The sequence below is a fragment of the Penicillium roqueforti genome (genome assembly GCF_015533775.1).
Source record: "Penicillium roqueforti strain LCP96 04111 chromosome Unknown scaffold_48, whole genome shotgun sequence".
Lineage (NCBI taxonomy): Eukaryota > Fungi > Ascomycota > Eurotiomycetes > Eurotiales > Aspergillaceae > Penicillium > Penicillium roqueforti.
Genome location: NW_024067612.1, coordinates 64,053 through 88,747, shown reverse-complemented (window position 1 = coordinate 88,747; position 24,695 = coordinate 64,053). Strand labels below are relative to the sequence as shown.

Below are 24,695 nucleotides of genomic sequence, written 5' to 3'. Positions count from 1 at the left end.
GCCCTCATAAAATCTAGCAATAACCACCTTTGACTAGCTGACGAGGCCTACCTTGCGATCATCAACTTGTTGCCCGATGCAGAGGACACCGAGTCTAGGGCATTCATGAAGCTGTGGACGATGCGATGGTACCAGTTTCGTTCGTTCCATGCCTTTGTTTCCACTTGCCGCGCTCAGGCTAGTATCTGCAAGGAAGTCAGCTACTGTTGGCTTCCTACCCTGTTGATACTTCACGAGCTCAAGGGCGAGATGCCAGACTTGGCCCATTACATCAACTTCCAGATTGGTGAATCTCCTGATGAACCTGAACGTATGATGTACCGCCAGTTTGACAGAATCGTTGGAGGTATCCTGCATACTTTGAACAGGGACAACCAATCCTCCTTGCAGAGGGTTCATTCTTTCCTCTTCAATCTTTGGGTATTTACTGTCCTATCACCTTGCATTCACTCTCTTCTCACTTTGCTTTTATTGACTTCTTACTTTAACTTGCAGATTAGCTCCAGCTTGCAGAAGGCTGACCACTGTAAGCTGCACCGAGAGGTATGTCACTTGATCGTTGTGTAGAATATCAGGAACAACATGCTGACCTTTGCTTTTTTGATGTAGCCGGCACAGGGAAGCGGATGCGGACAACGCTCACGCTGCCGCGCGCGCCGGGGAACCTACACCTACACGTTCCTTCCCATTATACAACAAGAATACCTACATCTTCCCGATACAAGCCATATGAAATCCTGGAGTTGGATAGAGAATTCGAAAGGAGGTCGGACACGGATGAAGGTTACGACGTCCCGAAGTCAAAGAGTCACCAACTAGCAGGTTCAAGCGGATGCTCCAAATCTGGCTCAGAATATGGCAACGCTGGATAAGATATTCGGGCATCCAGAGTGGGTGATCGAGTTCGAATTCTTTTTTTCACCATGCCAGATACCTCAATAATTATCTCGACAGTTGCTCTCGGGGTGTCAGTAGGTACCAGCCTGTTGCCTGGAGAAGAGTGGGTATGCGAGTGGCTTCCTGTCTTTGGCCGAAGTCAGATCCCATTGATATCACTGTCTACAAGGTGGCTCCAAGCTAGCTAGAAATACATCACATCTATCTTCCCCAAGCTTTGCATGCTGAGCCATCATCGAGTAGAGAATCGGTCGTAGTCCCTATCTTTATATTTGCCTTGCGGTGATATGGAGAAACTACGCCAATCATAGACCATCTAATTATAATATCTGAGCAGATTGACTATCTAGGCCTTGACTATGAATATACACTCCCATCTCTGTCCAACCTGTTTTGCTTATCCATTGACTCGGATACTTCGCTCAATAACTATCTGTTTCTGGCATTGACCATTGAAGATAGAGAGTATCAATCCTAGTCAAAGTCATCAGCTGGAAAATCCATCAGTCCAAGCAGATAAAAGCAACTCACCAATGACCCATCTTTCGCCCAACGTTCTCCAATTGCCCCCTCTCGACAAACCCCCATTTCATGTACCATCTCCGCAATACCTCCCCGTCAAACGGAGCCTCCGTGTCATAAGCTATGATTGCAATGATATTCTGCACAAGGGAAGTCTTCATGACAGCCATGGAGGTACCAAACCCAATCCGCGGCAGATCGCCCACTCTCTCCTCGCAGCGGTGCTCAATTTCCCCCTGCTGCACTAAGCGCAGAAGCTTTCTAAGAATAATAGTCCCATAGCCAAATTGCCGCTGGTCATAGCGCATGAAGATCGACAGCTCCACGGTCGGTGCATAGGACAGCAAATGGCCACGGAATGGAGACAAGTAAGCGTAGCCAAGGACTAAATCTGCGCCGTCTGGTCCCTTCCGCGTGTCAGACACGACGACATAAAAGGGGAGGTTTCTTCTGGACAGGTCCCGAAGGATGTCCTCATAATGGGATATCGGCGGTGGGGTAGTTGCAAAAGTGGAACAGCTGTTAACGATGTACCAGTGATTGATATCCCGCACTTGGGGGATATCAGCTGGGGTAGCCGGGCGATTTGTGATCATTGTGTTTTATTGTAGAAGTACAGAGATATAGACAGTCAGGGGGGAATGTTCGACAGAAGGGACTGGACAAGCGTGAGTGGTCAGACATGTTGTCGAGATCGCGGGATGTCAATTTCCTAAATGGGAGTAGCGTGTGGATATATGCGCTAGCTGTTCTTGGACTAGTGCACATGGTGACCCACCAATCAGGAGTATAGAAAATGAAAGAGGAGAACATTGTCTTGCGACAGCGATGGGGACTCATTTACTCTTGTCAACACCGGGGAAAGGGTAGTGCTATCGAAACATGTCCCTTCAGTCTTCCTCATCCCACAACGCTTGTCTCATCTGATCCGGTCACTGGGTTTCGCTCTTTTGCCCATTCTTATTCATCGCTCATTTTTCAACCTGTGATTTGCTTCAGCCGTTCATATTATGACTGTTAAGCTTGCTACTGTTGGGCCTGACGGCAGTAGTCGGAAGAGCTACAAAGGAATTGAGCCTAGACGCTCTCGCTTCACTGCTCTGGAGACCCTCGCTGCCGCCGCGGCTGCCGCCGATCCCGTTACCGCCTCCACCGAGCGGCCCACTATGGAGTCTGGCAGACCCACCCGTGAGATCATCCAACCGGCCCGTCCCCATGCCTCTGCCTCCGCATCAGGCAATGGACAAGGAAGCAGCTCCTCTGCCTACCACCATCGCGACTGCATTGTGTCCCGTACTGTGAATCTCCACTCGCCTTACCTGCCGGAGACTCCAGACCCCATCCTAGGGCAAGTCTGGATCGACCACATTGTCAGTACCGAACGTACCGAACTGGTCCTCTGGATACTGTTATCCTAATAAAGAGATTTAGGATTCGATGCTAGGTGTTCGCACCGAGCGTCAGACCGAAGAAATGCGGTATTGCATTGAGCAGACTGACAGGATCGTCCGTTTGGCCGATAACATCTTGAAGCAGCAGAAGGAACTTTTGGCGTGTCTGAGACGGATGGCTAGGGGGTGTGACAGTGATGATTCTTCCACTGAGATCAGTGGGCTTTTTGAATTCAGTGATTCCAGTATTGAACAAGAGAGTGATGGTGATGACATTGCCAATGGATGCAGTGCAGTGAATGGACACATGGATGGACACGGTACTGCGGATGAGTAGTCGTCTCTTTTCCCCCTTCAGTCTTTCGCTGGCCAGTTTTGTCATGCTGAGATGATCTTTTCTGCTTGGACATTGAATGCTTGTTTCCTTTCGATCAAGACATACGTTGCGTTGCGTTGCATTGCGCCTTCATGTACCCCCATTTGAACTTGACGATATCCAGTCTTTTGCGTTTGTTCATGTGGTTTTTCATTGCATATTCTCCATAATTCAGCTTTGGAACCTAAGCACACCTAGCTAGCTTCCAGTTTGTATATTTGATCGCTAACCATACTTAGGTTAGATGCTGATACTGACAGATGGCTGGTTCTCATGGCACAATTGAACTCCAACACAAATTAGACAAAGGTATATGAGAGGTGAGAGATAAGTACCTCTATTCCAAGGTTCGTCATGGTCATGTTGTAATAGCCAAGAGATCTGTAGAACCCAGACTATATATAGTTCGCTTCACACTTTATTCTGCTGTTCCCAACGTCATAGGACGAGCCAAGAGCTCATAAGGCTGGTAGCGGTCGATCTAGCCCCGTTGCCGTCTACTGATTGGTGAGACCGATCTATACCCCTGGGTACGCAGTGCGGTAACACTGGATGGGCACGAAGGGAACTGCCTATGAAAATGCCTCTGCCTAATATACCGACGTAGCTTCGGGCAAGAGCACTTTCATACTCGCCATTTTTGCCTTCCCGACAATTCTCCGACTTCATGTTGATTTTTTCTTGCTGTTTTCTTTTCTGACTTCTCATATATTTTGCTCTTTTATTCCCTCCGAGCGCCTCCGCGTCCCACTCACCATGTCGGAAGCTGCGGCATCGCATGAGGTACCCACAACCAAGAAGATGCGATCACGCCGCGCACGAAAGGGAAACACTCCGAACCCCGTCGCAGGAAAACCGAAGACCTTGTTCGTGGATGAGATGGGAGACTCCTTAATTGACCAGCTCTTTGAGACATCCAAACCCAGCAGTGATGACAGTGGTATCTCGTCAATTTCCCTTATGGATCACTTGCGCAAGAATATCGTCGCAAGTCCCGCGGTCTCTTCCTCTTGCAGTTCGGCAAGTTGCCATACGACATCCGATTCCACCCCGGCGACGAGTGTGGATAGTAATGAACGCATCCCAGCTACTCGCCCAGAACCAACTAAAGTCGATACTGATTCCTTTCATGCGAAAGCGCAATGCCGAGATCAAGATACCGTTTTCACACTCGACGACTTCAAAACAACAACGGCGATCCAACAAATAGCTGCAATACATGGCAGAGTGGCACACATGGGAATCCTCGACCACAGCTACCGATTCTTCGTGAACAAAACAAGGACAGCAGCATTGTCATTTAAGGTCCAGAACGGGGTGGCAATCATCGGCGGAGATCCTTTATGCAACAAAGACGAAATACCAGAGGTCTTGTCCGAATTTGCAGCCTACAGACGGCGACATCACTTGAGCATAGCATTCATGGGCGTTAGCGAGTCCTTTCTCAAAGATCACGCCAAACCAAACGGCTGGACAACCATCCACTTCGCCACAGAGCGCGTACTCAACCCCCAGACAAACGAAGTGATTCTCGAGAAGAGCGGGAAACGCATCTTGACCAAGAGTCGTCAGCTCACAAACAAAAACAAAGGCGGCATCACCATAGGCGTGTACGCCCCCGCCGTGCACGGCATAAACCAGGAACTACAAAACAACCTAATCACCATATACGACACCTGGCGCGCCGAGCGCAACGCATCTGCTATCCCGCAAGCCTTCATAACCGTATACGACCCCTTTGCTGTTCCCGCCCTGATGACATTCCTCTACACCCGCACCCCAGACGGAACAATCAATGGTTTCGCCGCTCTTCGACGGCTCGCCTCGGGCGGCTACCATGTCGATCCGTGCATCGCAGCCCCAGGAAGCGTGAATGGAATCAGCGACCTTCTTCTCATCATGTCAATGGCGCTCCTCCGACGCGCCGGCATCTCATACCTCGGTCTCGGCGTCGAACCGCTCCAAACACTCACCGCCGAGGATATCGGGGGCATGCCGTGGGCCTGTAAGAAGATCACACGCGGCTTGTACGACCATGCGTTCCACCGTCTGCCCATCAGCGGCAAAAAGGCATACCATGACAAATTCCGCCCGGACCCGACCCAGGACTCGGATCTTTATATTGCTTTCCCACGCGGCGTACCCGGTCCCCGACACGGGCTCGCCATGATCCATATGGCTAATATAAGTGTGCGCAAGATTTTTCGGGCGGATGTCGAGGCTTTTGTGGCGAGTCACAAGTTGAAGGGTGATGGTAAGAAGGATGATTCTGCTCAACATGCCCATAAAGGCAAGACTTTTGAGGAGGAGGTTCTTCTATTCTATTCGCCCTGTGTGCGTTAAATATCTTTCTTTTCTTTGTTGCTATTTCAGCGATGCTGGGCACTACATCATACTCAAGGCGTTCTATTCCAATTGCTTGCGCCTAGGGTTCTTGCTGGGATCTTTGTACCTTAGCGGCGGCATTGTTCGGTTCTCTTGAAAAATCCTTGTCGATTTCTATGGCCCTTTCTACTTTCTATGTATTAGACCGCTTCGTCTGATCTAGTTAGTATTTGCCATGGTTATGTAAGTTGTTCCCTTCTGTAAGCAAAGGTAACAGTCGCATATCCAGTATTGTGGGCTTAGGTTCCTAGTATCAGCCCGAAATATAGAGATGTACAATGCAAAATGCAAAATGCAATTCCTAAACGCCCAGCCATATAACCTATCCAGCACCACCCAGTGAAGACGAGATGATTATTAACATATACGACCGAAGAGGAAGTCTTTGACGATAGGGGAGCCCGAGAACTCTGGGTTTAAAAGGACGCAGCTGGAACGGTGTGAGAAATAGGTCTACACAATGAATCATGTGGATAGGATGAGATACTGACTTGAGGAAATACTCCAAGCCCACGCGTCTTGATTCCAGGAATGAGGGTCGGAATTTGACTTTATGATAAGGGTTATTAGCTGATTGAATGGCAATCTTAAGAGGAGCAAGGGACGTACAGATAATGCTCTTCGGCGGCAATGCAGGCAATGCACTCCTCGCATGCGGGAAAGAAGCCACCAGCCGCTGGCGCAGGTCATCGAACTCGGAGTATCTATAGAGCCCAAGTGTCAGCTGAACATCCTTTCAACGGGACGGAGAAGTAACACACCTCATCCGGACAACAATTGGACCACCCTATACAGAAACAACCGATTAGAAAGCCATGCCAATCACGTTCCCTTATCTGATCCCAAACTCACATCCAGTGTCTGAATTGTACAATTCCACACAACATACGACCCCACCCCAGTCATACCGCGCACCACAACATGATCGTCAATAGTAACGCTACTCGCCCAGAGCCCCCGACTCGTCTCCGAGTTCGGGTCGGTAGTATGGTCTTCTAATGTGATGGTAGCGCCACGCAGCGACGCCTGCGAGACATGTGAGGCATCGCGCTCGTGTCGGCGCCAGTAGGGGGGCACTACGGCGGAGAGGGGGCGGGAGGTGGAGGATGGGGAGCTCTGGGATTGATCATCGTGACTGTCGGTTTTTGTAGGATCATCATTGGCATTATCGGTATCGGTCTCGGTCTCAGGTTGGAGTGCGGGGTCGGGCTGGATGTCTGGGTGTGGGGAGGGCGGCTTAGATGCCGGATTGGCCTCCTCGGGTGCTGGCTCCATCCATTAGATGCTGTAAGGAATATGTAGGTATTGGCCTGTTCGGTAGGAGGGTATTCGTTAGCTTTTCTGTTGAGTGTTGAGGTTCAATGCCGTTGAGTAGGTTCGATGCGTTTGGGTGCATGTGGCTCGGTTCGGGGATGGACCGGCGGTCTTCCCCCCATCATGCGGGGTGGCAAGTATAAGGTGGTATGAATCGGGCTATTTTAGACATTGGAGTTGATGCAGGGATGGGCCAGACTCGGGGTGGCACAAGCGATCAGAGGTGAGACAAACTAACCTTGGAACCGTCGATGGTGGCGAGAGAGTGAGAGTGTTGAGTGTGTCGATAACGAAATTCAATTGGAGTCGATTTGAGACATTGGCGGTCACGGGGGCTGGTTCGGGTGGATTAGCTAAGGCTGGGCAGATATGGATATGTTCATGCTTTGTACCCAATTCCCTTTGATGACGTTGATAATTGACAGTTTTGATTGTATTTCTCTAAGATCAATCTCATATATGACAACAATTTCAAACTTGCCTGCCTTTCGACTTCAACTTGACACTTTCACAATCTCATCCGACTACTTCAAGCCACAAACCACGCCAATCCCAATGCGGTAAGCGTTTCTTGATCGGCGTCCTCTAATCTTTCCAGTTTCTCAACTCCAACTGAGACATGTCACTTTCCTATCTTTGAGAACCTACAATGATGTGTTTTTAGTGGAGACTATCGACAGGATGACAGATGTGACACACAGTGAGCTCCCACCCGGCCTGGACAAACGTCTCTACCCGAGCTTCATGGAGATATCCCCGGATCGACACATCGCAAGGGTAAACCCCTATAGCGGACCCTTCGTCCAAATCCACACCTCACTTCCGAAGCAACGGGTCTACTACTGAACTCACTTGACAGGAAATATCTTGGGCTTGCTGAAAAAAAAAAGGAAAAAATTACCATTCGATGCCGTAGAACCGCGAGAGTGCACTAGTGCATGCCACCATGCAGACCAGCTAGCACAATTCTATACATAGGCTGTTATAGTCCTGTGATTGCTCTTTTCATTTATGACCTCCCCACTCCTCCCTTGCTGGCTACTTTTTTTTCCTCCTTGAGCTACTTGCACCCCTAAATCTTTACAACTTCAAGGAGCAGCCTCTTGCTATTGGCTTTAGATCATCAACATCTTCATCCTCCTCATTCTCAGCTTGTTCTTGAAAGATTCAAGAAATTCATACTGTAGGTTCCATGACATTTCCTAGACCCATTACACCTTTCCCCCTTCATTCCATCTGCCCGAGATAGCTATCGCCGGCTCTATTTCGGCTCTAGGGCATGTGTCAGACTATCACTGGCATTCTTGAAGAAAAAAAGTCTAACACGAGCATCAAGTAGCTGCCTGCTGCCAATTTCTGATCTCCTCAGTTCTCAAGCTCAACCGACACCATGCTGCCCAAGAGCCTGTTCATCCTCGCTTCGGCTGTCACTCTGGTCAACAGCCAATTTGACCCGACATCGGTTACCCTTGCTACAAGACGTAAGTTGATATCATATATTCTCTCCACTATACATATGAACATCATACTAACACGTCTCCCTTCCCTTAGAGGCCTGGTGTAACTCCCAGACATCCACATGTCCACTCCTCTGTCTACAACTACGAGGAGCCTCGGGTTCACCAACAACAAATAACTGCTCCGCCGTAAGCCCTTCGCTTAGCAAGCATCTTAACGGAAAGAAAAGTCCCAACTAACTCCAATCATCAGGAAACATTAGCCTACGACTGCACATGCAGCAACGGCATCAGCCCTAACGCCACTGAATATTCCCTGACAATCCCCTACTACATCTGCACGGAAACCAACAGCCAATGCGTTCTCAACTGCGACGGTAACACCACTTGCCAGAATAACTGCAGAGTAGATAACCCTTGTGGAGCCCAGAATCCCAAGCGTATCAATGTGACTACTACTACTACTACTACTACCGCCAACACTGCTACTGCTACTGCGTCCGAGACCCCTGTCAATACCCTGGTCAATGGCAATGGAGATACCAGCGCTACTGGCGCTGCTCCGCGCATGGTCTCTGTTGATATCAGCCATGTCTATGGGCTTTGTGTTCTGGTTGGTGGGTTTGTTGCTGGCTTTGCTGTTCTCTTGTAGAGTCAAGGGTCTATGTCTGATTGGCTCGCCAAGGGCATTGAACCCTGGAGTTTCCGTTATTCGTGCTCGAGGCTTCCATGATATTGGCTAGTCTTTTGTTTCTTTCTGGGCTTGCATTTTCTGGCTGCATTAGCAATGGGCGTCTGTTTCTTTTTTCTTTTCTTTCTTGTCTGGGTTTATGGAGTACTCTATTGCTGGCCGTTCGCTCATTACACCCTGTTTTAACATTTCCTACATTGGTATGTATCTTGCGATATAATATTATTTAACCCTATTAATGTATACATGGGTTATTTACATCTCCAGTTTTCAGATACTGTATCAAATGCACGTCTAGTCTGAATGAGAGGTTCAATTCACCCCTCCCCAAACCTATATCTTGGCCCGTAACTTCGTGCTATCCATTCGCTGCCCTTCATCGTCTTGCTCTGCAATCTCCAAGACTGGGAACTTGGCCGGCATGATCCGCCGTGGCGTCGATCCTGGGATTACAGAGTATTTGGAAAAGTCAGAGACTCCGCATTTCTCCCTGAGAAAGTCCTCATCTGTATCCAGGAGCCCATTCACTGTTTGATGTGGGGCACGAAGCATAGCCAGAACAGCATCTGAGAATATCGTCTATTGCATCGTGTCAGTATTGAATTGACCAGGAAGTGTAGACAGTATCGAAATGGACATACCGGTTTTCTCAAATCCTTTTTGTAGGATGTGTCGGATCCCTTATTATACTCTGTAGCTGCTGATTCAATCGACTAGGAAGTAATGATGCAGTCAGCAATCCCCTCATGCACTCCACGTCCGGATGGAATCAAGACCAAGACACATACCGATGCAGGCCAGATACTCGTCACCGCCATTTCATTTCGGCCTTGGCGTACAAAGTCCATGGCCAGTCCTTTGACCAAGACACTCATTGCGACTTTGCCTACATACAACACATCATCAGCACACACTCTATGTGGATCCTCTACCCCACGTATCAAGGGTAACTCACCCATCGCATAAGCAGTCTTCCCACTAAAGAACCTCGAGTAAATAGGCGGCGATACAACAATAATGCGCCCTTTCCAGCCCCCCTTCTCAAAGAAAGGCAAAGCAGCTTGAACACTCGCATACAGTCCCTCGGGGTTGACCTGCTGCATAAGCTTAAACCGCTTCAGAGGCGTCTTCTCCACAGAAGACCACCAGATCGCACCGGAGTTGTACACGAGCACATCGAGCTTCCCAAAGACGCGAACCGTCTCGTCGACAGCATGCTGGATCTGTGCGGCGTCACGCACGTCAACGGCGACTGTTGCCGCGTGTCCGCCCGCTTCGTGAATCTCGCGCTCTACTGTGTTGATGGTAGACTGCGATGAGTTCGGGTCTGGTGGGAACGGAGTCACTGTCGATGCGTCCGATGTTGTTTTTGCGGATAGCATTACTGGGGTTTGGGGTTAGTCTCGATGGTCTATGTGGGATTGCATGTGGCTGTACCGGCGTAGCCGTTCTTTGCTAGGTCGATGGCAATTTGGCGCCCGATCCCGCGTGATGCTCCTATTATCAGGGTGACTTGCTGTGTTTGGGACATTTTGAGGCTTTAGGAGTTTCGTTCTGTTGCTAGAAGTTGAGTCGGGGTCGATTGACGTCTTGGATTAGGCTTGTTATATACTTTGTTTGTGATTACTGAATGCCGAGCTTTGTCGATTATATATCTGTTTATGCTGTCGGCAAGAAGGATTATAATCAAGATATTGGGGTCCCGAGCCGCTTTTATATAGCCGATAGGTTACTTGATGTTTAATTTCGTGATTACTCACGTTCCGAGGTTCATAGTGCAGCTCCACTCTACGGCTTTCGAGGATTTCTAGTGCCTCAGACATCTTCATATAAGCCCGGGGATTAATATATAGTCTTCAGTGTTCAGCATTTCCATTATATGCTTCGTGGTGATCAACAGAGTCTTCCGGTCGCGTATCGCTGCAACCAAGCTACCCCATTGTTACGATTTGAGTGACATTCTAGCTTTCTAGCTTGTCTTTTGGCCTTTTAGCTCTATTTGGGTCATATAAGAAGATATATCAGGCCAAAATATAGGATACTCTGAGAGAATGACAGTTTCTTTTTTGCCCTATCTCTACTCCGTATTGATGTACATCTTCACGGCCCTTCTGTATGGCGGTATTGTAGGCGGTCGGGTTTTGCCAGACAATCAATCACCCATCACAGATGATCGACCGACTGGCTGTCACCCACCTCTCATTCACTTCCCTTAACAGCATATTGTTCTTAGCGTTCAAATTGGTCGCTATCTTATTCCACTGAAACCCTAGCTTGCTAATTAAGCTCCATTTCTTCGATTTGCCAGTGTCACCTCTCCCCGCAACGCATCGTCTAAACAGCTCGGCAAAGATGGACACCACGCTTCCAGACGCATCTGGTCCGTCTCGGGCAGATATGGATGCCACAGCTCTGGAGGCTACGACTATCACTGTACCCCGACCAAAGGCACTAGTGAAGGTAGAAGGTATGTTAACCCCACGCGGGGCTATCTCCGCGCGATGATGTTGCTACGCCGGGAACACACACTTACTTGATTTGCTAGAGCCCCCGAAATTCGACCTTGATACTTACATTGCAAACTACGCTGGTGAGTGACACTTTTGTCTCTAAACGACTTCTGATTCTAATGCACGACCAGGGCGTACCCGCTATGACCGTCTTTACCTCATCGGCATTTGCTCCCCATTGCTCTCGATCGACGCCCTCAAGGGTGCCATCGACGAAGCTAAAATCAACAAAGACGTTTCGAGATATGAGAAGGCGGTCCGCGCACTGGCGGAGGTAGCTCCGAGCGACCCTGATGCTTCTCTTGACGCCGCCTGGGTCCAGGAAACCAATCGATACGTACAGACTCAGACTGAGCGTCTGGAACATGAGCTACGGGGATACAAAAATAATTTGATTAAAGAAAGCATCCGCGTAAGTAATGACAAATATCCTTGGAAGATGCGTGACACTGACCTCTACAGATGGGCCATGAGGATTTGGGCAACCATCATTACAAGACTGGTGATCTAGCTGCTGCCTCCAAAGCTTACTCTCGCATGAGAGACTACTGCACTACTCCGAACCACATTACTTCTATGCTCTTCAAGATGGTAAACGTCGCTACTGAACGCGGTGACTGGATGTCTGTACAGTCAAATGTGCACCGGCTACGCAACTCTCAGTCAAAGCCAGATGACGCAGCCAAAAACATTTCGAAAATCACAGCCGCCTCTGCTCTGTCACAGATGCACCAAACCTTGTACCTCGATGCAGCAAACTCTTTCCTGTCCATCCCGCCGGACCTGGGCGACACCTACAATGAAGTCATCACCCCCAACGATGTCGCCGTCTACGGTGGTCTATGTGCTCTCGCCTCTATGAACCGCGACGATCTGCAGAAAAATGTGCTTGACAACCAGACTTTCCGCACCTTCCTCGAGCTCGAGCCTCATATCCGCCGCGCCATCGTTTTCTTCTGCAACTTCAAGTTCCGCCAATGCCTTGACATTCTCGAAGCTTATCGCCCTGACTACTTACTCGACATTCACCTTCAGCGTCACATCCCTCAATTGTACAAACGCATTCGCACCAAATCCATCGAGCAGTACATGATTCCTTTTAGTCGTGTCACACTCGATTCCATGGCGAAGATCTTTGCCCCTACGGTCGTTGGCGGCGAAGCGCGTCCGACGGATATTTCGTCGCCGTTTGTCCAAGAACTAATCGGCCTCATTCAAGGTGGCATTCTGAACGCTCGCATCGACCTTGAGAAGGGGTTGTTGGTGTCGAACCAGATCGATCTACGGGCAGAGGTGCAGCGTAACACTCTGGAGAGCCTACGCGAATTCAACCAGGAGGCCCATTGGCGGATTCTGCATGCCGCTTTTATTCGAGCAGGACTAGAGGTCAAACCTGACGAAGCAGATGGATCTGAACAAGGACATGGAGGACGGTTTCCGTAAAACCCAGGGACTAATAGATGGAGAGAGGACCGGCCCTCCACTCCAGGCGATCCGGGCGCATGAATGATGATGAATGAGATAATACCCCGATACTGCAGCTGCAATTGCAACTGCAATGCAGATACTGTATCCTACAGTGGCTTACAGAAATCAATTCAACACTCAGTGAGGTATCCTCCGCGTACGTGGTTGTCTACTTTTACACAACCAATAATAGTAAACCCCATATACAACATGAAACATCGCATCAACGCGCTCTTTCAATGGGGCACCGTAGCTGAAAGATCTTATTCTCACCTTGTCCAACCCTCGACAGGATATCAATTCCGCCGACCTGTGCAACGCAATGACCTGGGCAGTGCTACGCTTCGATGAGAAATAGACAGAGCACTTATACTAGAAAGGCATCTTAAAATATATAGAATGTCCACAGAGGCAAACACATTCGGAGAAATATTTAAAAATCGACTAGGGTTCGTTCGGCCTGCTGCATGGATATATTGCCGCCTTTTCTAACGCCTTCCAATAAAGAAGGGCTCGTTGTTTGTCTCTGATTGTCTCTTTGGCCTACAAATAGTCATTTTTCATATGATATCAACCTTTTTCTCTCCATCATCCATCATTCGTGCCATCGAGATGCCATATATATATATACTCATCATCAACAAGCGAAGTTGTCCAATGAGATTGCCAACCCCAGATGAAGCAGGCATTCGGCTGCACCTTCCAAGCGAGTCGCTCATCTAAAGCCATGGCATTGTCTTATAAACTGTCACTCATGTTGACAACTGTTGTCCTTATCGCCATGCGATGCTTTCATCGATGGGACCCGGAAACATGAGCTTCAATCCTGCTGAAACGATAGAGGTTGACCGGCGATGTGTGGGACGTGGGTACCATCTCGAAACTCTGTGCATGAATCCACCCCTCAAAAATGCCATCAATATCCCACACGCATCGCGGCCTAGCTTGGTTGTTGATTGAATGTATACCACATTGAATCTTATCAATTTCCAAGAATTCGAGCCAGGACTGTTACATGCCCGGTCCCCAAAGCTGAATCAGCACGCGTGAACTGGTATTGAATGTTGGCATACGTCTTCTATGTCATGATTTTTGTATATCAAAATACGAAATTCCTGAATATGTGCTTCTTCTCTGTGTTGGGGCATCAGGATCCCACCGAATAAACTCATGCATGAACAGTGGTGAACAAACCGTTGTACTCGAGACTGGGGCGAGATGAGTCTAGTTATATCAATACAAAATCCCGGGTTTCTTCAGGATCTACACCTTGGCCATAGTTTTCTGCAGGTAATAAGCCCGATTGCCGTAGTGTGATTGTCGTACTATGTAAACCCCTGCCGATATTAGAATTGGCCATATACTCCGGCACTTTCCCTTTTGATATTCCTTGTGATACCATGGGAAAGGAGACAATCTCATGAAAAGTGAAGCTCTTTGCTAAAATAAACTTGCTATTTATCTGATCCCTTCTCCCCAATGATCTTCTAAGTATTCCATTGCTTACTGTGGTCAGATATCTTTACTGTATAGATTGGCCCAGGGCTACCTCCTCTTGACATGATTGATTTCCTTTGTATTTACCCCATGTGCTTGGACGACCGGCGACGCAACACGAGAATTGATCTGGGTACCGATCTATTGTCCTCTCACACGTACCTAGCCTTGACAGGGAATCGTGATTCCTCGCCAATCGTGTCGTCTGACGCCGTGCCGAATTCCACTAAAATGATATCAGGAATTCCAGCTCCGGAGGCTGGGCTACTACCTGTCCCTTGCATCCCGTTAAAACGGACTTTTGATCAAATGGAGTCTGCAATGGAGGAAGCTTCAGTCAGGCGATTGTCGCCTGCTCCTTCAATTCGAGCGCCGGTAATTCGTGCATCTGGCTTGCCGGATATACCTGAGCTGCCATTGTTGGACGACTCTGCGCTTGAGGCCGATATCAATCATCGCGAAGAAGGGATTCTCCCGTCTCCTGGACTGGCACGAATTCCGGAGGAAAGTTCCGAGGACAGTGACGAGGAGTACCTGACTCCCTTGCCTGGATTAACTACATCAGCCACTGAAATTGATTCGTTGAGCTCAACGTGGGATCTGCCAACACCGCATTCTTTGCCGCCGGCTCCAATGAGCGCAACAACCGTGTCCATTTCTGAAGTGGATTACAGTGGTTCCGCGCCATCTCTACCCGTAAACTCCTTATCGCCAGACGATAATGATGACAATGGAGACACATCATCTGCAGCATCAACAAATGGGGATTCAGACTCAGTCTTTGATGGAGAATCAGACAACACATCCAGCTATACAGCCTCACTGCTATCCGATGTGAAAAACTACGCTTATGAAAATGGAAGACGGTATCACTCATACCGCGAAGGCCACTACGTCCTTCCAAATGACGAACCAGAACAAGATCGACAAGATCTCCTTCACCACGTACGGAACCTCGTACTAAATGGCCGGCTCTTCCGAGCACCACTGGATAGTAATATTCAACGCGCTCTGGATATTGGCACCGGCACCGGAATCTGGGCCATCGACTTCGCAGACAGCTTCCCCAGTGCCGAGATAACAGGCACCGATCTAAGTCCCATCCAGCCATCATGGGTCCCACCAAACCTCCGATTTGTGGTGGACGATGCCGAGTCGCAATGGCTGTACAGCCCAAGTCGGCCATTTGACTTCATCCATGCCCGGGATTTAGGCGGTGCTATTGCCGACTGGCCACGGTTGATGCGCCAGAGCTACGAGCATCTGCGTCCTGGTGGATGGGTTGAGTTGCAGGAGTTTGAAGTCATGCTCAAGTCGGACGATGATTCGATCCGTCTTGCGCCGGCGTTGTGTGAGTTTCTTGAACGACTAACTCAGGCCAGCGAGGCATTTCACCGACCTATGAATATCGCCGAAGGTCACCGACAGCGGCTGGTTGAGGCTGGTTTTGAAGATGTTCGAGATGAGGTGTACAAGGTGCGACCATCCCCCGCTCGTTTGTCTGATTGGCTTTTGATTTTTGTTTGCCTGTTTTATCGCGACTGACTGTCTTTTTTTCTAGGTTCCATCGAGTGTTTGGGCTAGGGACCCTGTGCAAAAGGAGATTGGTCGGTACAACCAATGCTCCCTTCTCATGGCGGTGGAATCCTACTCGTTGGCTCTTTTCACTCGTGTACTGGGATGGTCGAATAATGATACCCAGGTTTTCCTAGCGGGGGTGCGCAAAGATCTCAAGAATCCCGCGGTGCATACGTACTGCAAATTGCATGTCGTTTACGGTCGGAAGCCGTGTTGGTCCCAGTCGAATCTGCAATTTGACTAGGGTTCCCGATGATTTTCGGAGTCCAAACAAGAGTGTAGATAGGTTTGATATGGCTGGGAATCCGGGTTCTTTCACCAACTCCCGATGTGATCTTTCACCTTTGCATCTTGCACTAACCGCATTCGACTGGTGCAACTCTGCCTTTCTTTGTTCGTTTCTCTTTTTCTTTGGCCTTGGTTCAGTGCCCAATGACTATTTGAAATCATGAAAAAAAGGAGAAACATTTCCCAAATCCCACTTCTATCCAGAAAACAAACCAGATGACCCTGAACTGAATATGGTTTCAGGGCAGTGCATGACCCTGTGGATCTCTATCACCTCTTTCACCTCAAATCTTATGTCTTGGGCAACCTCAGGCCCTGGCTTTTGGGGCGCGGCTGCAGGATGCCTGGTAAGTTGCATCAACTCGTACTCCCAACCCTCGTTTGTTTCATGCAAGAAAAGAATCCCTACATCTCCCCGGGGAAACACAACAGCTTTGAGCAATGCCCTCTACAGGCGTTTTCAGAGAAACCAACGCTAATCAGCACCGAACAGCTCCTGCTCTGGGTCACCTACAGCATCATCTACACTTTTTGCTGGTCGCCCCTGCGCCACTTCCCCGGTCCAAAGCTATGGGCGATATCTCGCATCCCATCAAATGTCTCCATTCTCCGTGGCCGTAATCACCTAGATATTCTGGCGCTGCACAAGCAGTACGGTCCAATTCTGCGCATTGGACCCAATGAATTGGCCTTCAACACAGCACAGGCCTTTCGCGATATCTACGGTGCCAGACCTGGCGGTTGTTTCCCTAAGAATCGGAGCCAATATGTAGCCCCGGCGAATGGGGTCGATCATTTGGTCTGTGCGGTGGATAATGCGACCCACGCAAGACAGAAACGGCTGCTAGCCCACGCCTTCTCTGAGAAGGCATTGAGAGATCAAGAAGGTCTTATCACAGGCTATGTCGATACCTTGATCACCAAACTGCGGTCACAGATTCGGCAAGGGGCGTCCATCGTTGATATCAAAAGTTGGATGAACTTTACCACTTTTGATATCACCGGTGACCTGATGTTCGGCGAGTCCTTCGACTGCCTGAAGGACAGCCAGCTTCACCCGTGGATTAAGTTGATCTTCAGCTCCATGAAGGCTATTGCTTTTATTGGAGCTGCCAACCAGTTCCCCATGCTCAAGGGCTTCCTGGATTTATTCATTCCGCGGGAAGTCAAGCGCGTCGGCCAGGAACACTTTGATCTGAGTGCGCGCAAGGTCGACCGGCGCTTGGAGTCGAATATAGCCCGTCCGGATTTTATGTCTGCTATTCTCCAGCATGGACTTAGCGAGAAGAAGGGCCAGTATCGTGACAGCGAGCGTATTATGACTCGGGCTGAGATTCATTCTAATGGTTTTATGTGAGTGTTTTCATTGTCGAATGCTTTCATCTTTCTTCTCTTCTGTTTATATTGTGCTAACGCTACCCAATACCAGTCTCATCGTGGCAGGTAGCGAGACATCCGCAACCCTACTATCCGGCTGTATCTTTTACCTGTGTACAGCTCCACACGTCATGAGCCAACTCGTCGCCGAGGTCCGCTCGACTTTCAAACAGGACAGTTATATGACCTTCCGCGCCGTGGAAGAACTGAAGTACATGACTGCTGTTATCGAGGAGTCGCTGCGTATCTATCCGCCCTTCGTGACAAGTCTGTCGCGCATTGTACCGCAAGGCGGAGCAGTCGTGAACGGCCATTTCCTCCCTGAAGATGTATGTATAGGCTTCAATTCACTTTTTTACGGTTGGAGCCTGCGTACTAATCCCGATCAGACAGCCGTGGCATGCCACCACTACGCCTCCTACCACTCCGAGTCCAACTTCGCCTTCCCGGATAAGTTCATGCCAGAGCGTTGGCTGGGATCTGACCCGATCTTTGCGGACGATAAGAAAGATGTCCTGCAGCCATTCAGTCTCGGTCCACGCGTCTGCCTTGGAAAACAGTGCGTTTCTTCCATGTATACGCATTGCACCATTTCACTCAATACTAACGTGTTCTCACTTGGAATAGTCTAGCAAACTGCGAAATCCGACTCATTCTCTGCAAGCTCCTCTACCACTTCGATATCACCCTGCGCCCAGAGAGTACCAACTGGGCTGACCAGAAAGCCTATTTCCTGTGGGATAAGCCGGCCCTGATGGTCACGCTGAAGAACCGATTCCCCGACGCGAGTGTGTCGGTCTGTCCGGAGCCTATTACTCTGTTCTCCGAATGATGAAGATAGGTTAGGGTTCGAGCTTCGCAGATGACTCGCATGCGTTCGAGCGAGACCATAGGTACAGACAGGTTTTTGCGGGCTGAAGTTTATGAGGTCCACGACTTTCGTTTATTTGCCTTCGTGACGCCTTTTTTCTTTCAAGGTGGTTATTTAGCATCACTTGTCCATTTGCTCGCTTATTTTGCGCTGGAGTTTGTGTTTAGTGGAGGTTGCCTTTTTCTCATTCACATAAGACATTACTTCTGGTTAGAGGTGGCTCCGTTGCTTGATAATTGAAAATAAGCCTCTTTGGTCTTTTGAATTGTGTTACTTCCAAGTATTGAGTTAAGTGTCTTTAGTCGGACTATCGATATATTGGTTTCATTAGAGCCAAAGTCATCCGAAAAGCGTTATATTAGGTGTCTACCCAGTGACCTCATAGACAATTGTTTGTGTTTAAGAGCGCATCTACCTGATGCCTGATTTGTCGGGCTTCCACTAGCTATTTAAGTAGCTTCTGTTTGTCTGTAGAGAATTAATCGTCCTTCCCTCTTAACTTTCTTGTCGGGTTCTCATAAGGGATCTGAATATGTGACATATTTCTATATTTCTATATATTATAGACAGAAAATTATTCTACTAGCAGAATCTCAAAAGTGAGTTGATGAAACACCTTGAAATACGAACTGTCTTCACCATGAAAACTAACCGCCAGACCAAGGCCTTTTGGATAACACTGCGTCCTCAGGGTGTTTCCAGTTCCCTCCTTCGGCTGTGCCACAACACCATCATTAGGCACAGAATCCTAAACTCCCAACCCAATCTACAGCTGAATTTGGCTTCGGTAGGCTTCATGGGGATATAGCTTTACGGCTCTGTCTAGCAGTTCTAATCGACTAGGCTGTGACCATCAACGACAACGCGTTACACCAGGTACAAGATGACCAAAACTCACGCGGATACGAGGTTACATTACGGATCAACAGACATGCCGATAACATTCTCGAAGGACTGCATCAACCCTACGCACCTGTCAAATATCACAAGTTTCACCCAAGAAGCCAGATGAAGTCCTACCAGCTCATAGACCCAGAAAAAGAATCACATACTATGAAAGCCACCTCGTACGCTAGAATACATGAACATCCCCATCGGTCCGATTATCCATTCTACCCGCGAGTTTTTCATTGGGACGGCACAGTGCACTGTCAACCAAGTCAATGCAAACGACCGAAAGACTGCTGAACATCACCCATGGGGCAACTTGCGCTTCATATTTGCCCATTGTATGGATGTATGCTCATTGGAGGAATGTTTTCCACGACCGGGAAGCGAGATCGTGAGTTCCCCAATGGTAATTACTTAAGTCGAGGTACGCAGGGCTGACTAGAACTTGTATTTAGCGGTGATAGACTGCTCGAGCAAGTTCATCTTGCTGTAGATGATATTCTTGGGTTTACAAAGAGCTCAAGCTGTGCAGGTGATGATGTGGGGAGGAGACTCGAAGAATTAGCCACCTAGAAAGGACGTCAAGGACTCGCAAGGTACATGTCGAACTACATGATCTTTAACAGAGATACTGTCTTCAACTCTTCCGCAGTCGTTGTTTAGGAGGTTGTTGACTACAAACGATTCAATTGAAAAGCCTGGAGACATCACTGCAATATGATAAATCAAATAATGACTCGGTGATACACTCAAGAGGGTTGATGGTGTCGGGTTCGATACTGACAGTATCCCACACGTATCATGTGAATATCTCCAGAATGAGACTACTCCGTACTCTATGAATGAAGTTCATGCTGCCCACGTTCGTACAATCTCTGATCTTGCGGCAATTTCTACCCGACACATAGGCCATTCCATGACAGAGAAGGAACTATCAATGCGGCCTAATCCTCACGAGGACGGGGAAACAATCGCGGAGGAGGACGTGGAGGAAGAGGAGGCAGGAGAGGTGGAAAAGGAGGTAACAGTGATACCTCCTCGACTCAAGATAACAAAACCTTCGAAAGACGAGTCGAACACATCCAACGAGCCTAGGAAAAAGAGAACCCTACGGAACCAACCTCCTCCCGGCAAGGACATTCATGAATATGTAAAAGAAAAGAAGGACGCGCCACAAAAGGACGAAAGTGGAATGTGCGCCTACTGCGGTTTCGGACCTCATAAAGCCAAAGCCTGTTCCTACCTGGCAGAGGTGCCACCCACCCATTGGACCAGCAGCCCCCATGTCTGGAATTACTCCATCGCGCTGCGAAGTGAGGGAGAGAGTTACATGGCCATCACAGCGGCAGCTCACCCCTCGGACAGATTCAACAGCTGGTTACTCGACACTGGGTCTGATAAAACACCTACTCACAGTTTTGAGGACTTCTACCGTACACATTCCTTACTACCGGCTACTACAGTCCAAATTTGGAGCAAAAAAGAAAAAAACATACAACAGTGAGGATTCGCTGGTGGTCACCCACCCAACTACTAACTCACCGGCGTGTGGCTTGAGTACGGCTGAGCGGACGGGAAGCCCTATTTTCCACACCCTATGGTCGTATGTATTTAATACAGCACTGTAAGGGAATATATAATAGCTGAGAACTATAGAGTCGTGGGTGGGATAGTAACACGGCTTATGTCTCATCCTTACCGTTGAGTCAGGTGACCTCTGCGCCTAGATGGTCATAGCGTTAGATATGCACGTCAAGTGCTTATGTCTAGAAGACAATTTTGTAAACGCCAGCCTTACGCATATTGTATATGTTTTTCTAGAAAAAGTGGTACTGTCGCTGGTTTTCTATACCCAAAGCTATACCCACTGTCCTCCATGAATTTCTTTGTAGCAGCTTTTTCCGCTATAGTGAATCTATTAGCTGGGCCCTTGGCGGGTAGTAGCGTTGCTAGGTCGATCAGCGCGGCGTACTTAAGAATGATAGGCCAGAAGATAGTTTCGTTGTATCTTGTATATATTGCTATGCCCGTAGTTAAAGTAGTGTCTCTTCGAATGGCGTAAATTGCTTGCTTATAATTGTATCGAGAGATAACTTTGACATGCTCCCGCATCCTCTCGAACCTAGTTGTTGCCAGGGCCATGCAGTCGACTTCCGATGGCAATCAATAATGTGCCTGGGAGCATGGAAGCTGCGACCATATATCATCTGGCACTGATTCTAGGCCTCACTGAATCCTTAAATCAAGAAAATATTCTGTATAGGCCAGCTCGGCAACGGTAGGGTTAAGAGTAACAAATCAAGTACTGTAGTACAGTAGTTTTCGAAATCAGTTATACCTCCATATTCTTGTCACTTAGTTTCCGGATACTAGTCCCGATATGCAAATAGGTATCCCGATACCACAACGTGTATCGGGATACCTAAATCACTTAGTAATAAGGTGATGCAGGTGTTCTACTTACTACTAGCGATGTAGATTTCGTATTTAAAATTGAATTGGTTGGGTAGCGCGTCGAACGAGGAGCCCGATAATTTGACCTGGCGGGTAGGAGTCATTTAGGAATGTCAAATTCACCCGCTAATAGCGCGATCTTTAATTTTTCTTCTAGAATTATAGGCAGTAAGATCATTTACTAAATGATTCTCTGAATCTTGGGTTCTTTAAAACATGTTAGTAGGTAGAAAAGTAATATAGAAAATGGTGGCATTTCAAAATTCGCGTTGAGCAAGAGTTTTTGTCTAGTCGAAGGAAGGCGATATCTAGCTCCCATCAAACAAAACTCCGCTTCATCTGCCGTCGTGCTTTAATATATAGGTACCTAATACTCACGATATGACGGCTCCTATTGCTTTGCCACACGCATGCGCTGAAGAATGCAACTATGCGTTGGCACAAAACTCGTACTAATGACTAGGCTTTTACTCTTAGTAGAAGGATGCCTCCTATATATATTGGTTTCTTATATCAACGCGGAACATGGTTTTTAATATCTCATGGTTAGAGAAGACAAACTTGGCAGCTAATAGAGAGAGATAATATATATACTATTTAATAACAAAAGCATTGGAAAACCCGCTAATCTTACATATAAAATTAGCACAGTATAATCGGGGGTTCAATAAGTATAAATTGTGAAGTATCAGCTAAATTGATCTCCGTCCCAATTTGTTCTTTCCATCTCGCCATGGGGTTGAAGAGGAAGCCCTAGGACGAAGAGAAGCCAGTCTTTCTTCCCGAACCTGAGATTCTGGGGCCAATTTGGGAAATAAAGGTTGACTAAGCTCTCCTAGTCGCTCCATTTCTCTGGCTTTTAGCACCCATTTTTCTTCACCTTCCGTTCCTCGATTCTCATACGGTTCCGTTCTCATCCAAGCCATCCACTTCTGTGCAACGGCTATTGCCTTTTCATCTGAGACTTGAAACCACTCTATGTGGTTCCGAGAGCAGCCTGGGCATTTCTCTTCGATTTTTCTGTGCTCCAACAGTTCTAGATGAACCAGAGCCTCGACACGACAAATATGGGCGACCTCTTCCAAAACTCGCTCGCCATCACTTGTCTCTCGCGTGAAGTCTGGAAAGTGAATTCCCATATCCTTCTTACATTGATCAGACCATTCCTTGAAACGGCGACGAACATTTGCCGAGCGTCCAATCTTGAGGTATCCAAAATTGCCTTGTTGCCAAAAGACATATATCGAACCCTTGAATTTCAAATCGCTTTTCGAGAGAGGCTTGGTAAGAAGTTCCCTAAGACTCTCAGATAGGTTTCGGATGATGGTTTTTGACACGTAAGGTTTGAATTTTTGAATTGGATTGACCTCGTTCAAACCCAAATCCGCTTGCTTTTTCTTGCCCTGGTAACCAGACTGTGTGGTTTCACCAATGAACAGAGTGGTTGAAATGCGTGGCTCCGCGATTGCGTTCAAAACAGACTTTTTGGTAGTTGAGGATTTCTTAGATGATAAGCTCTGCTTAGCGGGCCCAGAAGTAGCATATGTCAAAGACTGTGGTCTAAGAAGTGCCATTCCTGGACGGGAGAAGTCCATCGTTATCTCGTGTGGGTTTTTCGGCAACCAGAGTTCGATCTTCTTTCGACAAAACCGCTTCTTCGTGGTTGGTTCGAGGATGAATGAGAAGGATCTGACATCTCGTGGAGATAGAACCTCAAAATTTTCATCCATATCACGCATACCAGATCTGTCGCTGGAGGACAACTGGTTACTCCGTTTGCGTTGATTGAGTTCTGGTGCTAGTTTCGTCCGCAAGGCTTGACGGTTCTGGTGGTTTCTTTCGGCTGCTTCCTTCGCTTTTGCGACGAGAATTTGCGAAATAATCTCGACTTTTGCAATGAGGTGCCTCCTTCTTTTCACCTCTACCTTGCTTTTAGTTGAGTGCTTGGTTGGATATAGTAGCTTCATTGCAGCGGCTTCATCGCACCCGCTATTGGGGTGACTAGTACCAGGGATAGCAAGGTAGCATGCATTATGATTGCGAAAAGGCCCTATAGGCGGTTGGGACCGGAAAAAATCGTGAGGTTGACATTGGAGAGACTTTTCAAAGATTAATGAAGACATCAGTGGATATTGCCAGTACGCAGAATTGTAAAATATTTACCCTGTTGTTTAGACAGGATAGAAGGCTATATATATATTTTAGTCGGAGGAAAATGATATTTCGGGAAACGGAACTAATATGCGATGTAACTACACTAATGTTAGGGTCGTTTCACCTTCTGCGAAGGTATTTTAGCATACTTTGATTGTTACTCGGGCCATTCCTCTCAACCGACCTATGAAAATGTAGTTTTAGACATTGTAGGTAGCAATTCACATCTGCTGATTCGTTTTCCATTTCCCTCTGGATAGCACTATAAGATGCGTTAGTATTCTTGATTGAGAAAGGCCGACTGGCGAACTTTCCAGTCCCATCAATGGTCAGATGTCGACTTCATTGGCGGGTTATTTCAAGCTAAGATCAGCGCATGGTCTTGCGCCACTGGAATGATCTTAAGCCATGTCATAATGCGAAGGGATAACCGGTGCATGATTGGTATGTGGGCCACTCCCCCCCCCGCCCCGCGCCGGGGGGCGGGGGGCGGGGCGGGGGGGGGGGGGGGGGGCGGCGGGGGGGGGGGGGGGGGGGGGCGGGGCGGGCGGGGGGGGGGGGGGCGGGGGGGGGGG

At 48.2% G+C, this 24,695-nt stretch overlaps 12 protein-coding genes across 12 annotated transcripts; 8 read left to right on the top strand and 4 right to left on the bottom strand.

The window, feature by feature from the left end:
• Positions 1-105: 105 nt before the first annotated feature.
• LCP9604111_9470 (uncharacterized protein) lies at positions 106-819 on the top strand (the record flags this gene model as incomplete). Its single annotated transcript, XM_039077728.1, has 3 exons — positions 106-420; positions 496-543; positions 610-819. 3 exons carry the CDS (start codon positions 106-108, stop codon positions 817-819), a joined length of 573 nt encoding a protein of 190 aa, XP_038924557.1.
• A 500-nt stretch (positions 820-1,319) lies between these two features.
• On the bottom strand, positions 1,320-2,015 carry LCP9604111_9469 (GNAT family N-acetyltransferase; the record flags this gene model as incomplete). Its single annotated transcript, XM_039077726.1, has 2 exons — positions 1,320-1,371; positions 1,429-2,015. 2 exons carry the CDS (start codon positions 2,013-2,015, stop codon positions 1,320-1,322), a joined length of 639 nt encoding a protein of 212 aa, XP_038924556.1.
• Positions 2,016-2,429: 414 nt separating this feature from the next.
• Positions 2,430-3,147, top strand: LCP9604111_9468 (uncharacterized protein; the record flags this gene model as incomplete). Its single annotated transcript, XM_039077725.1, has 2 exons — positions 2,430-2,789; positions 2,851-3,147. 2 exons carry the CDS (start codon positions 2,430-2,432, stop codon positions 3,145-3,147), a joined length of 657 nt encoding a protein of 218 aa, XP_038924555.1.
• Positions 3,148-3,942: 795 nt separating this feature from the next.
• Positions 3,943-5,529, top strand: ergS (the record flags this gene model as incomplete). Its single annotated transcript, XM_039077724.1, has 1 exon — positions 3,943-5,529. One exon carries the CDS (start codon positions 3,943-3,945, stop codon positions 5,527-5,529), a length of 1,587 nt encoding a protein of 528 aa, XP_038924554.1.
• Positions 5,530-5,928: 399 nt separating this feature from the next.
• LCP9604111_9466 (PX domain-containing protein YPT35) lies at positions 5,929-6,846 on the bottom strand (the record flags this gene model as incomplete). The annotated part of the gene is made up of 5 exons (XM_039077723.1): positions 5,929-6,001; positions 6,063-6,120; positions 6,181-6,275; positions 6,333-6,358; positions 6,424-6,846. 5 exons carry the CDS (start codon positions 6,844-6,846, stop codon positions 5,929-5,931), a joined length of 675 nt encoding a protein of 224 aa, XP_038924553.1.
• Positions 6,847-8,275: 1,429 nt separating this feature from the next.
• LCP9604111_9465 (uncharacterized protein) lies at positions 8,276-8,994 on the top strand (the record flags this gene model as incomplete). The annotated part of the gene is made up of 3 exons (XM_039077722.1): positions 8,276-8,366; positions 8,437-8,531; positions 8,596-8,994. The coding sequence occupies 3 exons, from the start codon at positions 8,276-8,278 to the stop codon at positions 8,992-8,994; spliced, it is 585 nt and encodes a 194-aa protein (XP_038924552.1).
• A 372-nt stretch (positions 8,995-9,366) lies between these two features.
• LCP9604111_9464 (uncharacterized protein) lies at positions 9,367-10,564 on the bottom strand (the record flags this gene model as incomplete). Its single annotated transcript, XM_039077721.1, has 5 exons — positions 9,367-9,612; positions 9,675-9,746; positions 9,822-9,919; positions 9,989-10,417; positions 10,471-10,564. The coding sequence occupies 5 exons, from the start codon at positions 10,562-10,564 to the stop codon at positions 9,367-9,369; spliced, it is 939 nt and encodes a 312-aa protein (XP_038924551.1).
• An 821-nt stretch (positions 10,565-11,385) lies between these two features.
• On the top strand, positions 11,386-12,986 carry LCP9604111_9463 (COP9 signalosome complex subunit 1; the record flags this gene model as incomplete). Its single annotated transcript, XM_039077720.1, has 4 exons — positions 11,386-11,500; positions 11,579-11,623; positions 11,675-11,955; positions 12,006-12,986. 4 exons carry the CDS (start codon positions 11,386-11,388, stop codon positions 12,984-12,986), a joined length of 1,422 nt encoding a protein of 473 aa, XP_038924550.1.
• A 1,611-nt stretch (positions 12,987-14,597) lies between these two features.
• LCP9604111_9462 (class I SAM-dependent methyltransferase) lies at positions 14,598-16,329 on the top strand (the record flags this gene model as incomplete). Its single annotated transcript, XM_039077719.1, has 2 exons — positions 14,598-15,983; positions 16,069-16,329. The coding sequence occupies 2 exons, from the start codon at positions 14,598-14,600 to the stop codon at positions 16,327-16,329; spliced, it is 1,647 nt and encodes a 548-aa protein (XP_038924549.1).
• A 337-nt stretch (positions 16,330-16,666) lies between these two features.
• On the top strand, positions 16,667-18,582 carry LCP9604111_9461 (cytochrome P450; the record flags this gene model as incomplete). The annotated part of the gene is made up of 5 exons (XM_039077718.1): positions 16,667-16,720; positions 16,867-17,726; positions 17,803-18,079; positions 18,140-18,309; positions 18,378-18,582. The coding sequence occupies 5 exons, from the start codon at positions 16,667-16,669 to the stop codon at positions 18,580-18,582; spliced, it is 1,566 nt and encodes a 521-aa protein (XP_038924548.1).
• A 679-nt stretch (positions 18,583-19,261) lies between these two features.
• LCP9604111_9460 (uncharacterized protein) lies at positions 19,262-20,085 on the top strand (the record flags this gene model as incomplete). Its single annotated transcript, XM_039077717.1, has 4 exons — positions 19,262-19,408; positions 19,465-19,688; positions 19,766-19,903; positions 19,968-20,085. 4 exons carry the CDS (start codon positions 19,262-19,264, stop codon positions 20,083-20,085), a joined length of 627 nt encoding a protein of 208 aa, XP_038924547.1.
• A 2,573-nt stretch (positions 20,086-22,658) lies between these two features.
• LCP9604111_9459 (GIY-YIG nuclease family protein) lies at positions 22,659-23,933 on the bottom strand (the record flags this gene model as incomplete). The annotated part of the gene is made up of 1 exon (XM_039077715.1): positions 22,659-23,933. The coding sequence occupies one exon, from the start codon at positions 23,931-23,933 to the stop codon at positions 22,659-22,661; it is 1,275 nt and encodes a 424-aa protein (XP_038924546.1).
• Positions 23,934-24,695: the final 762 nt, after the last annotated feature.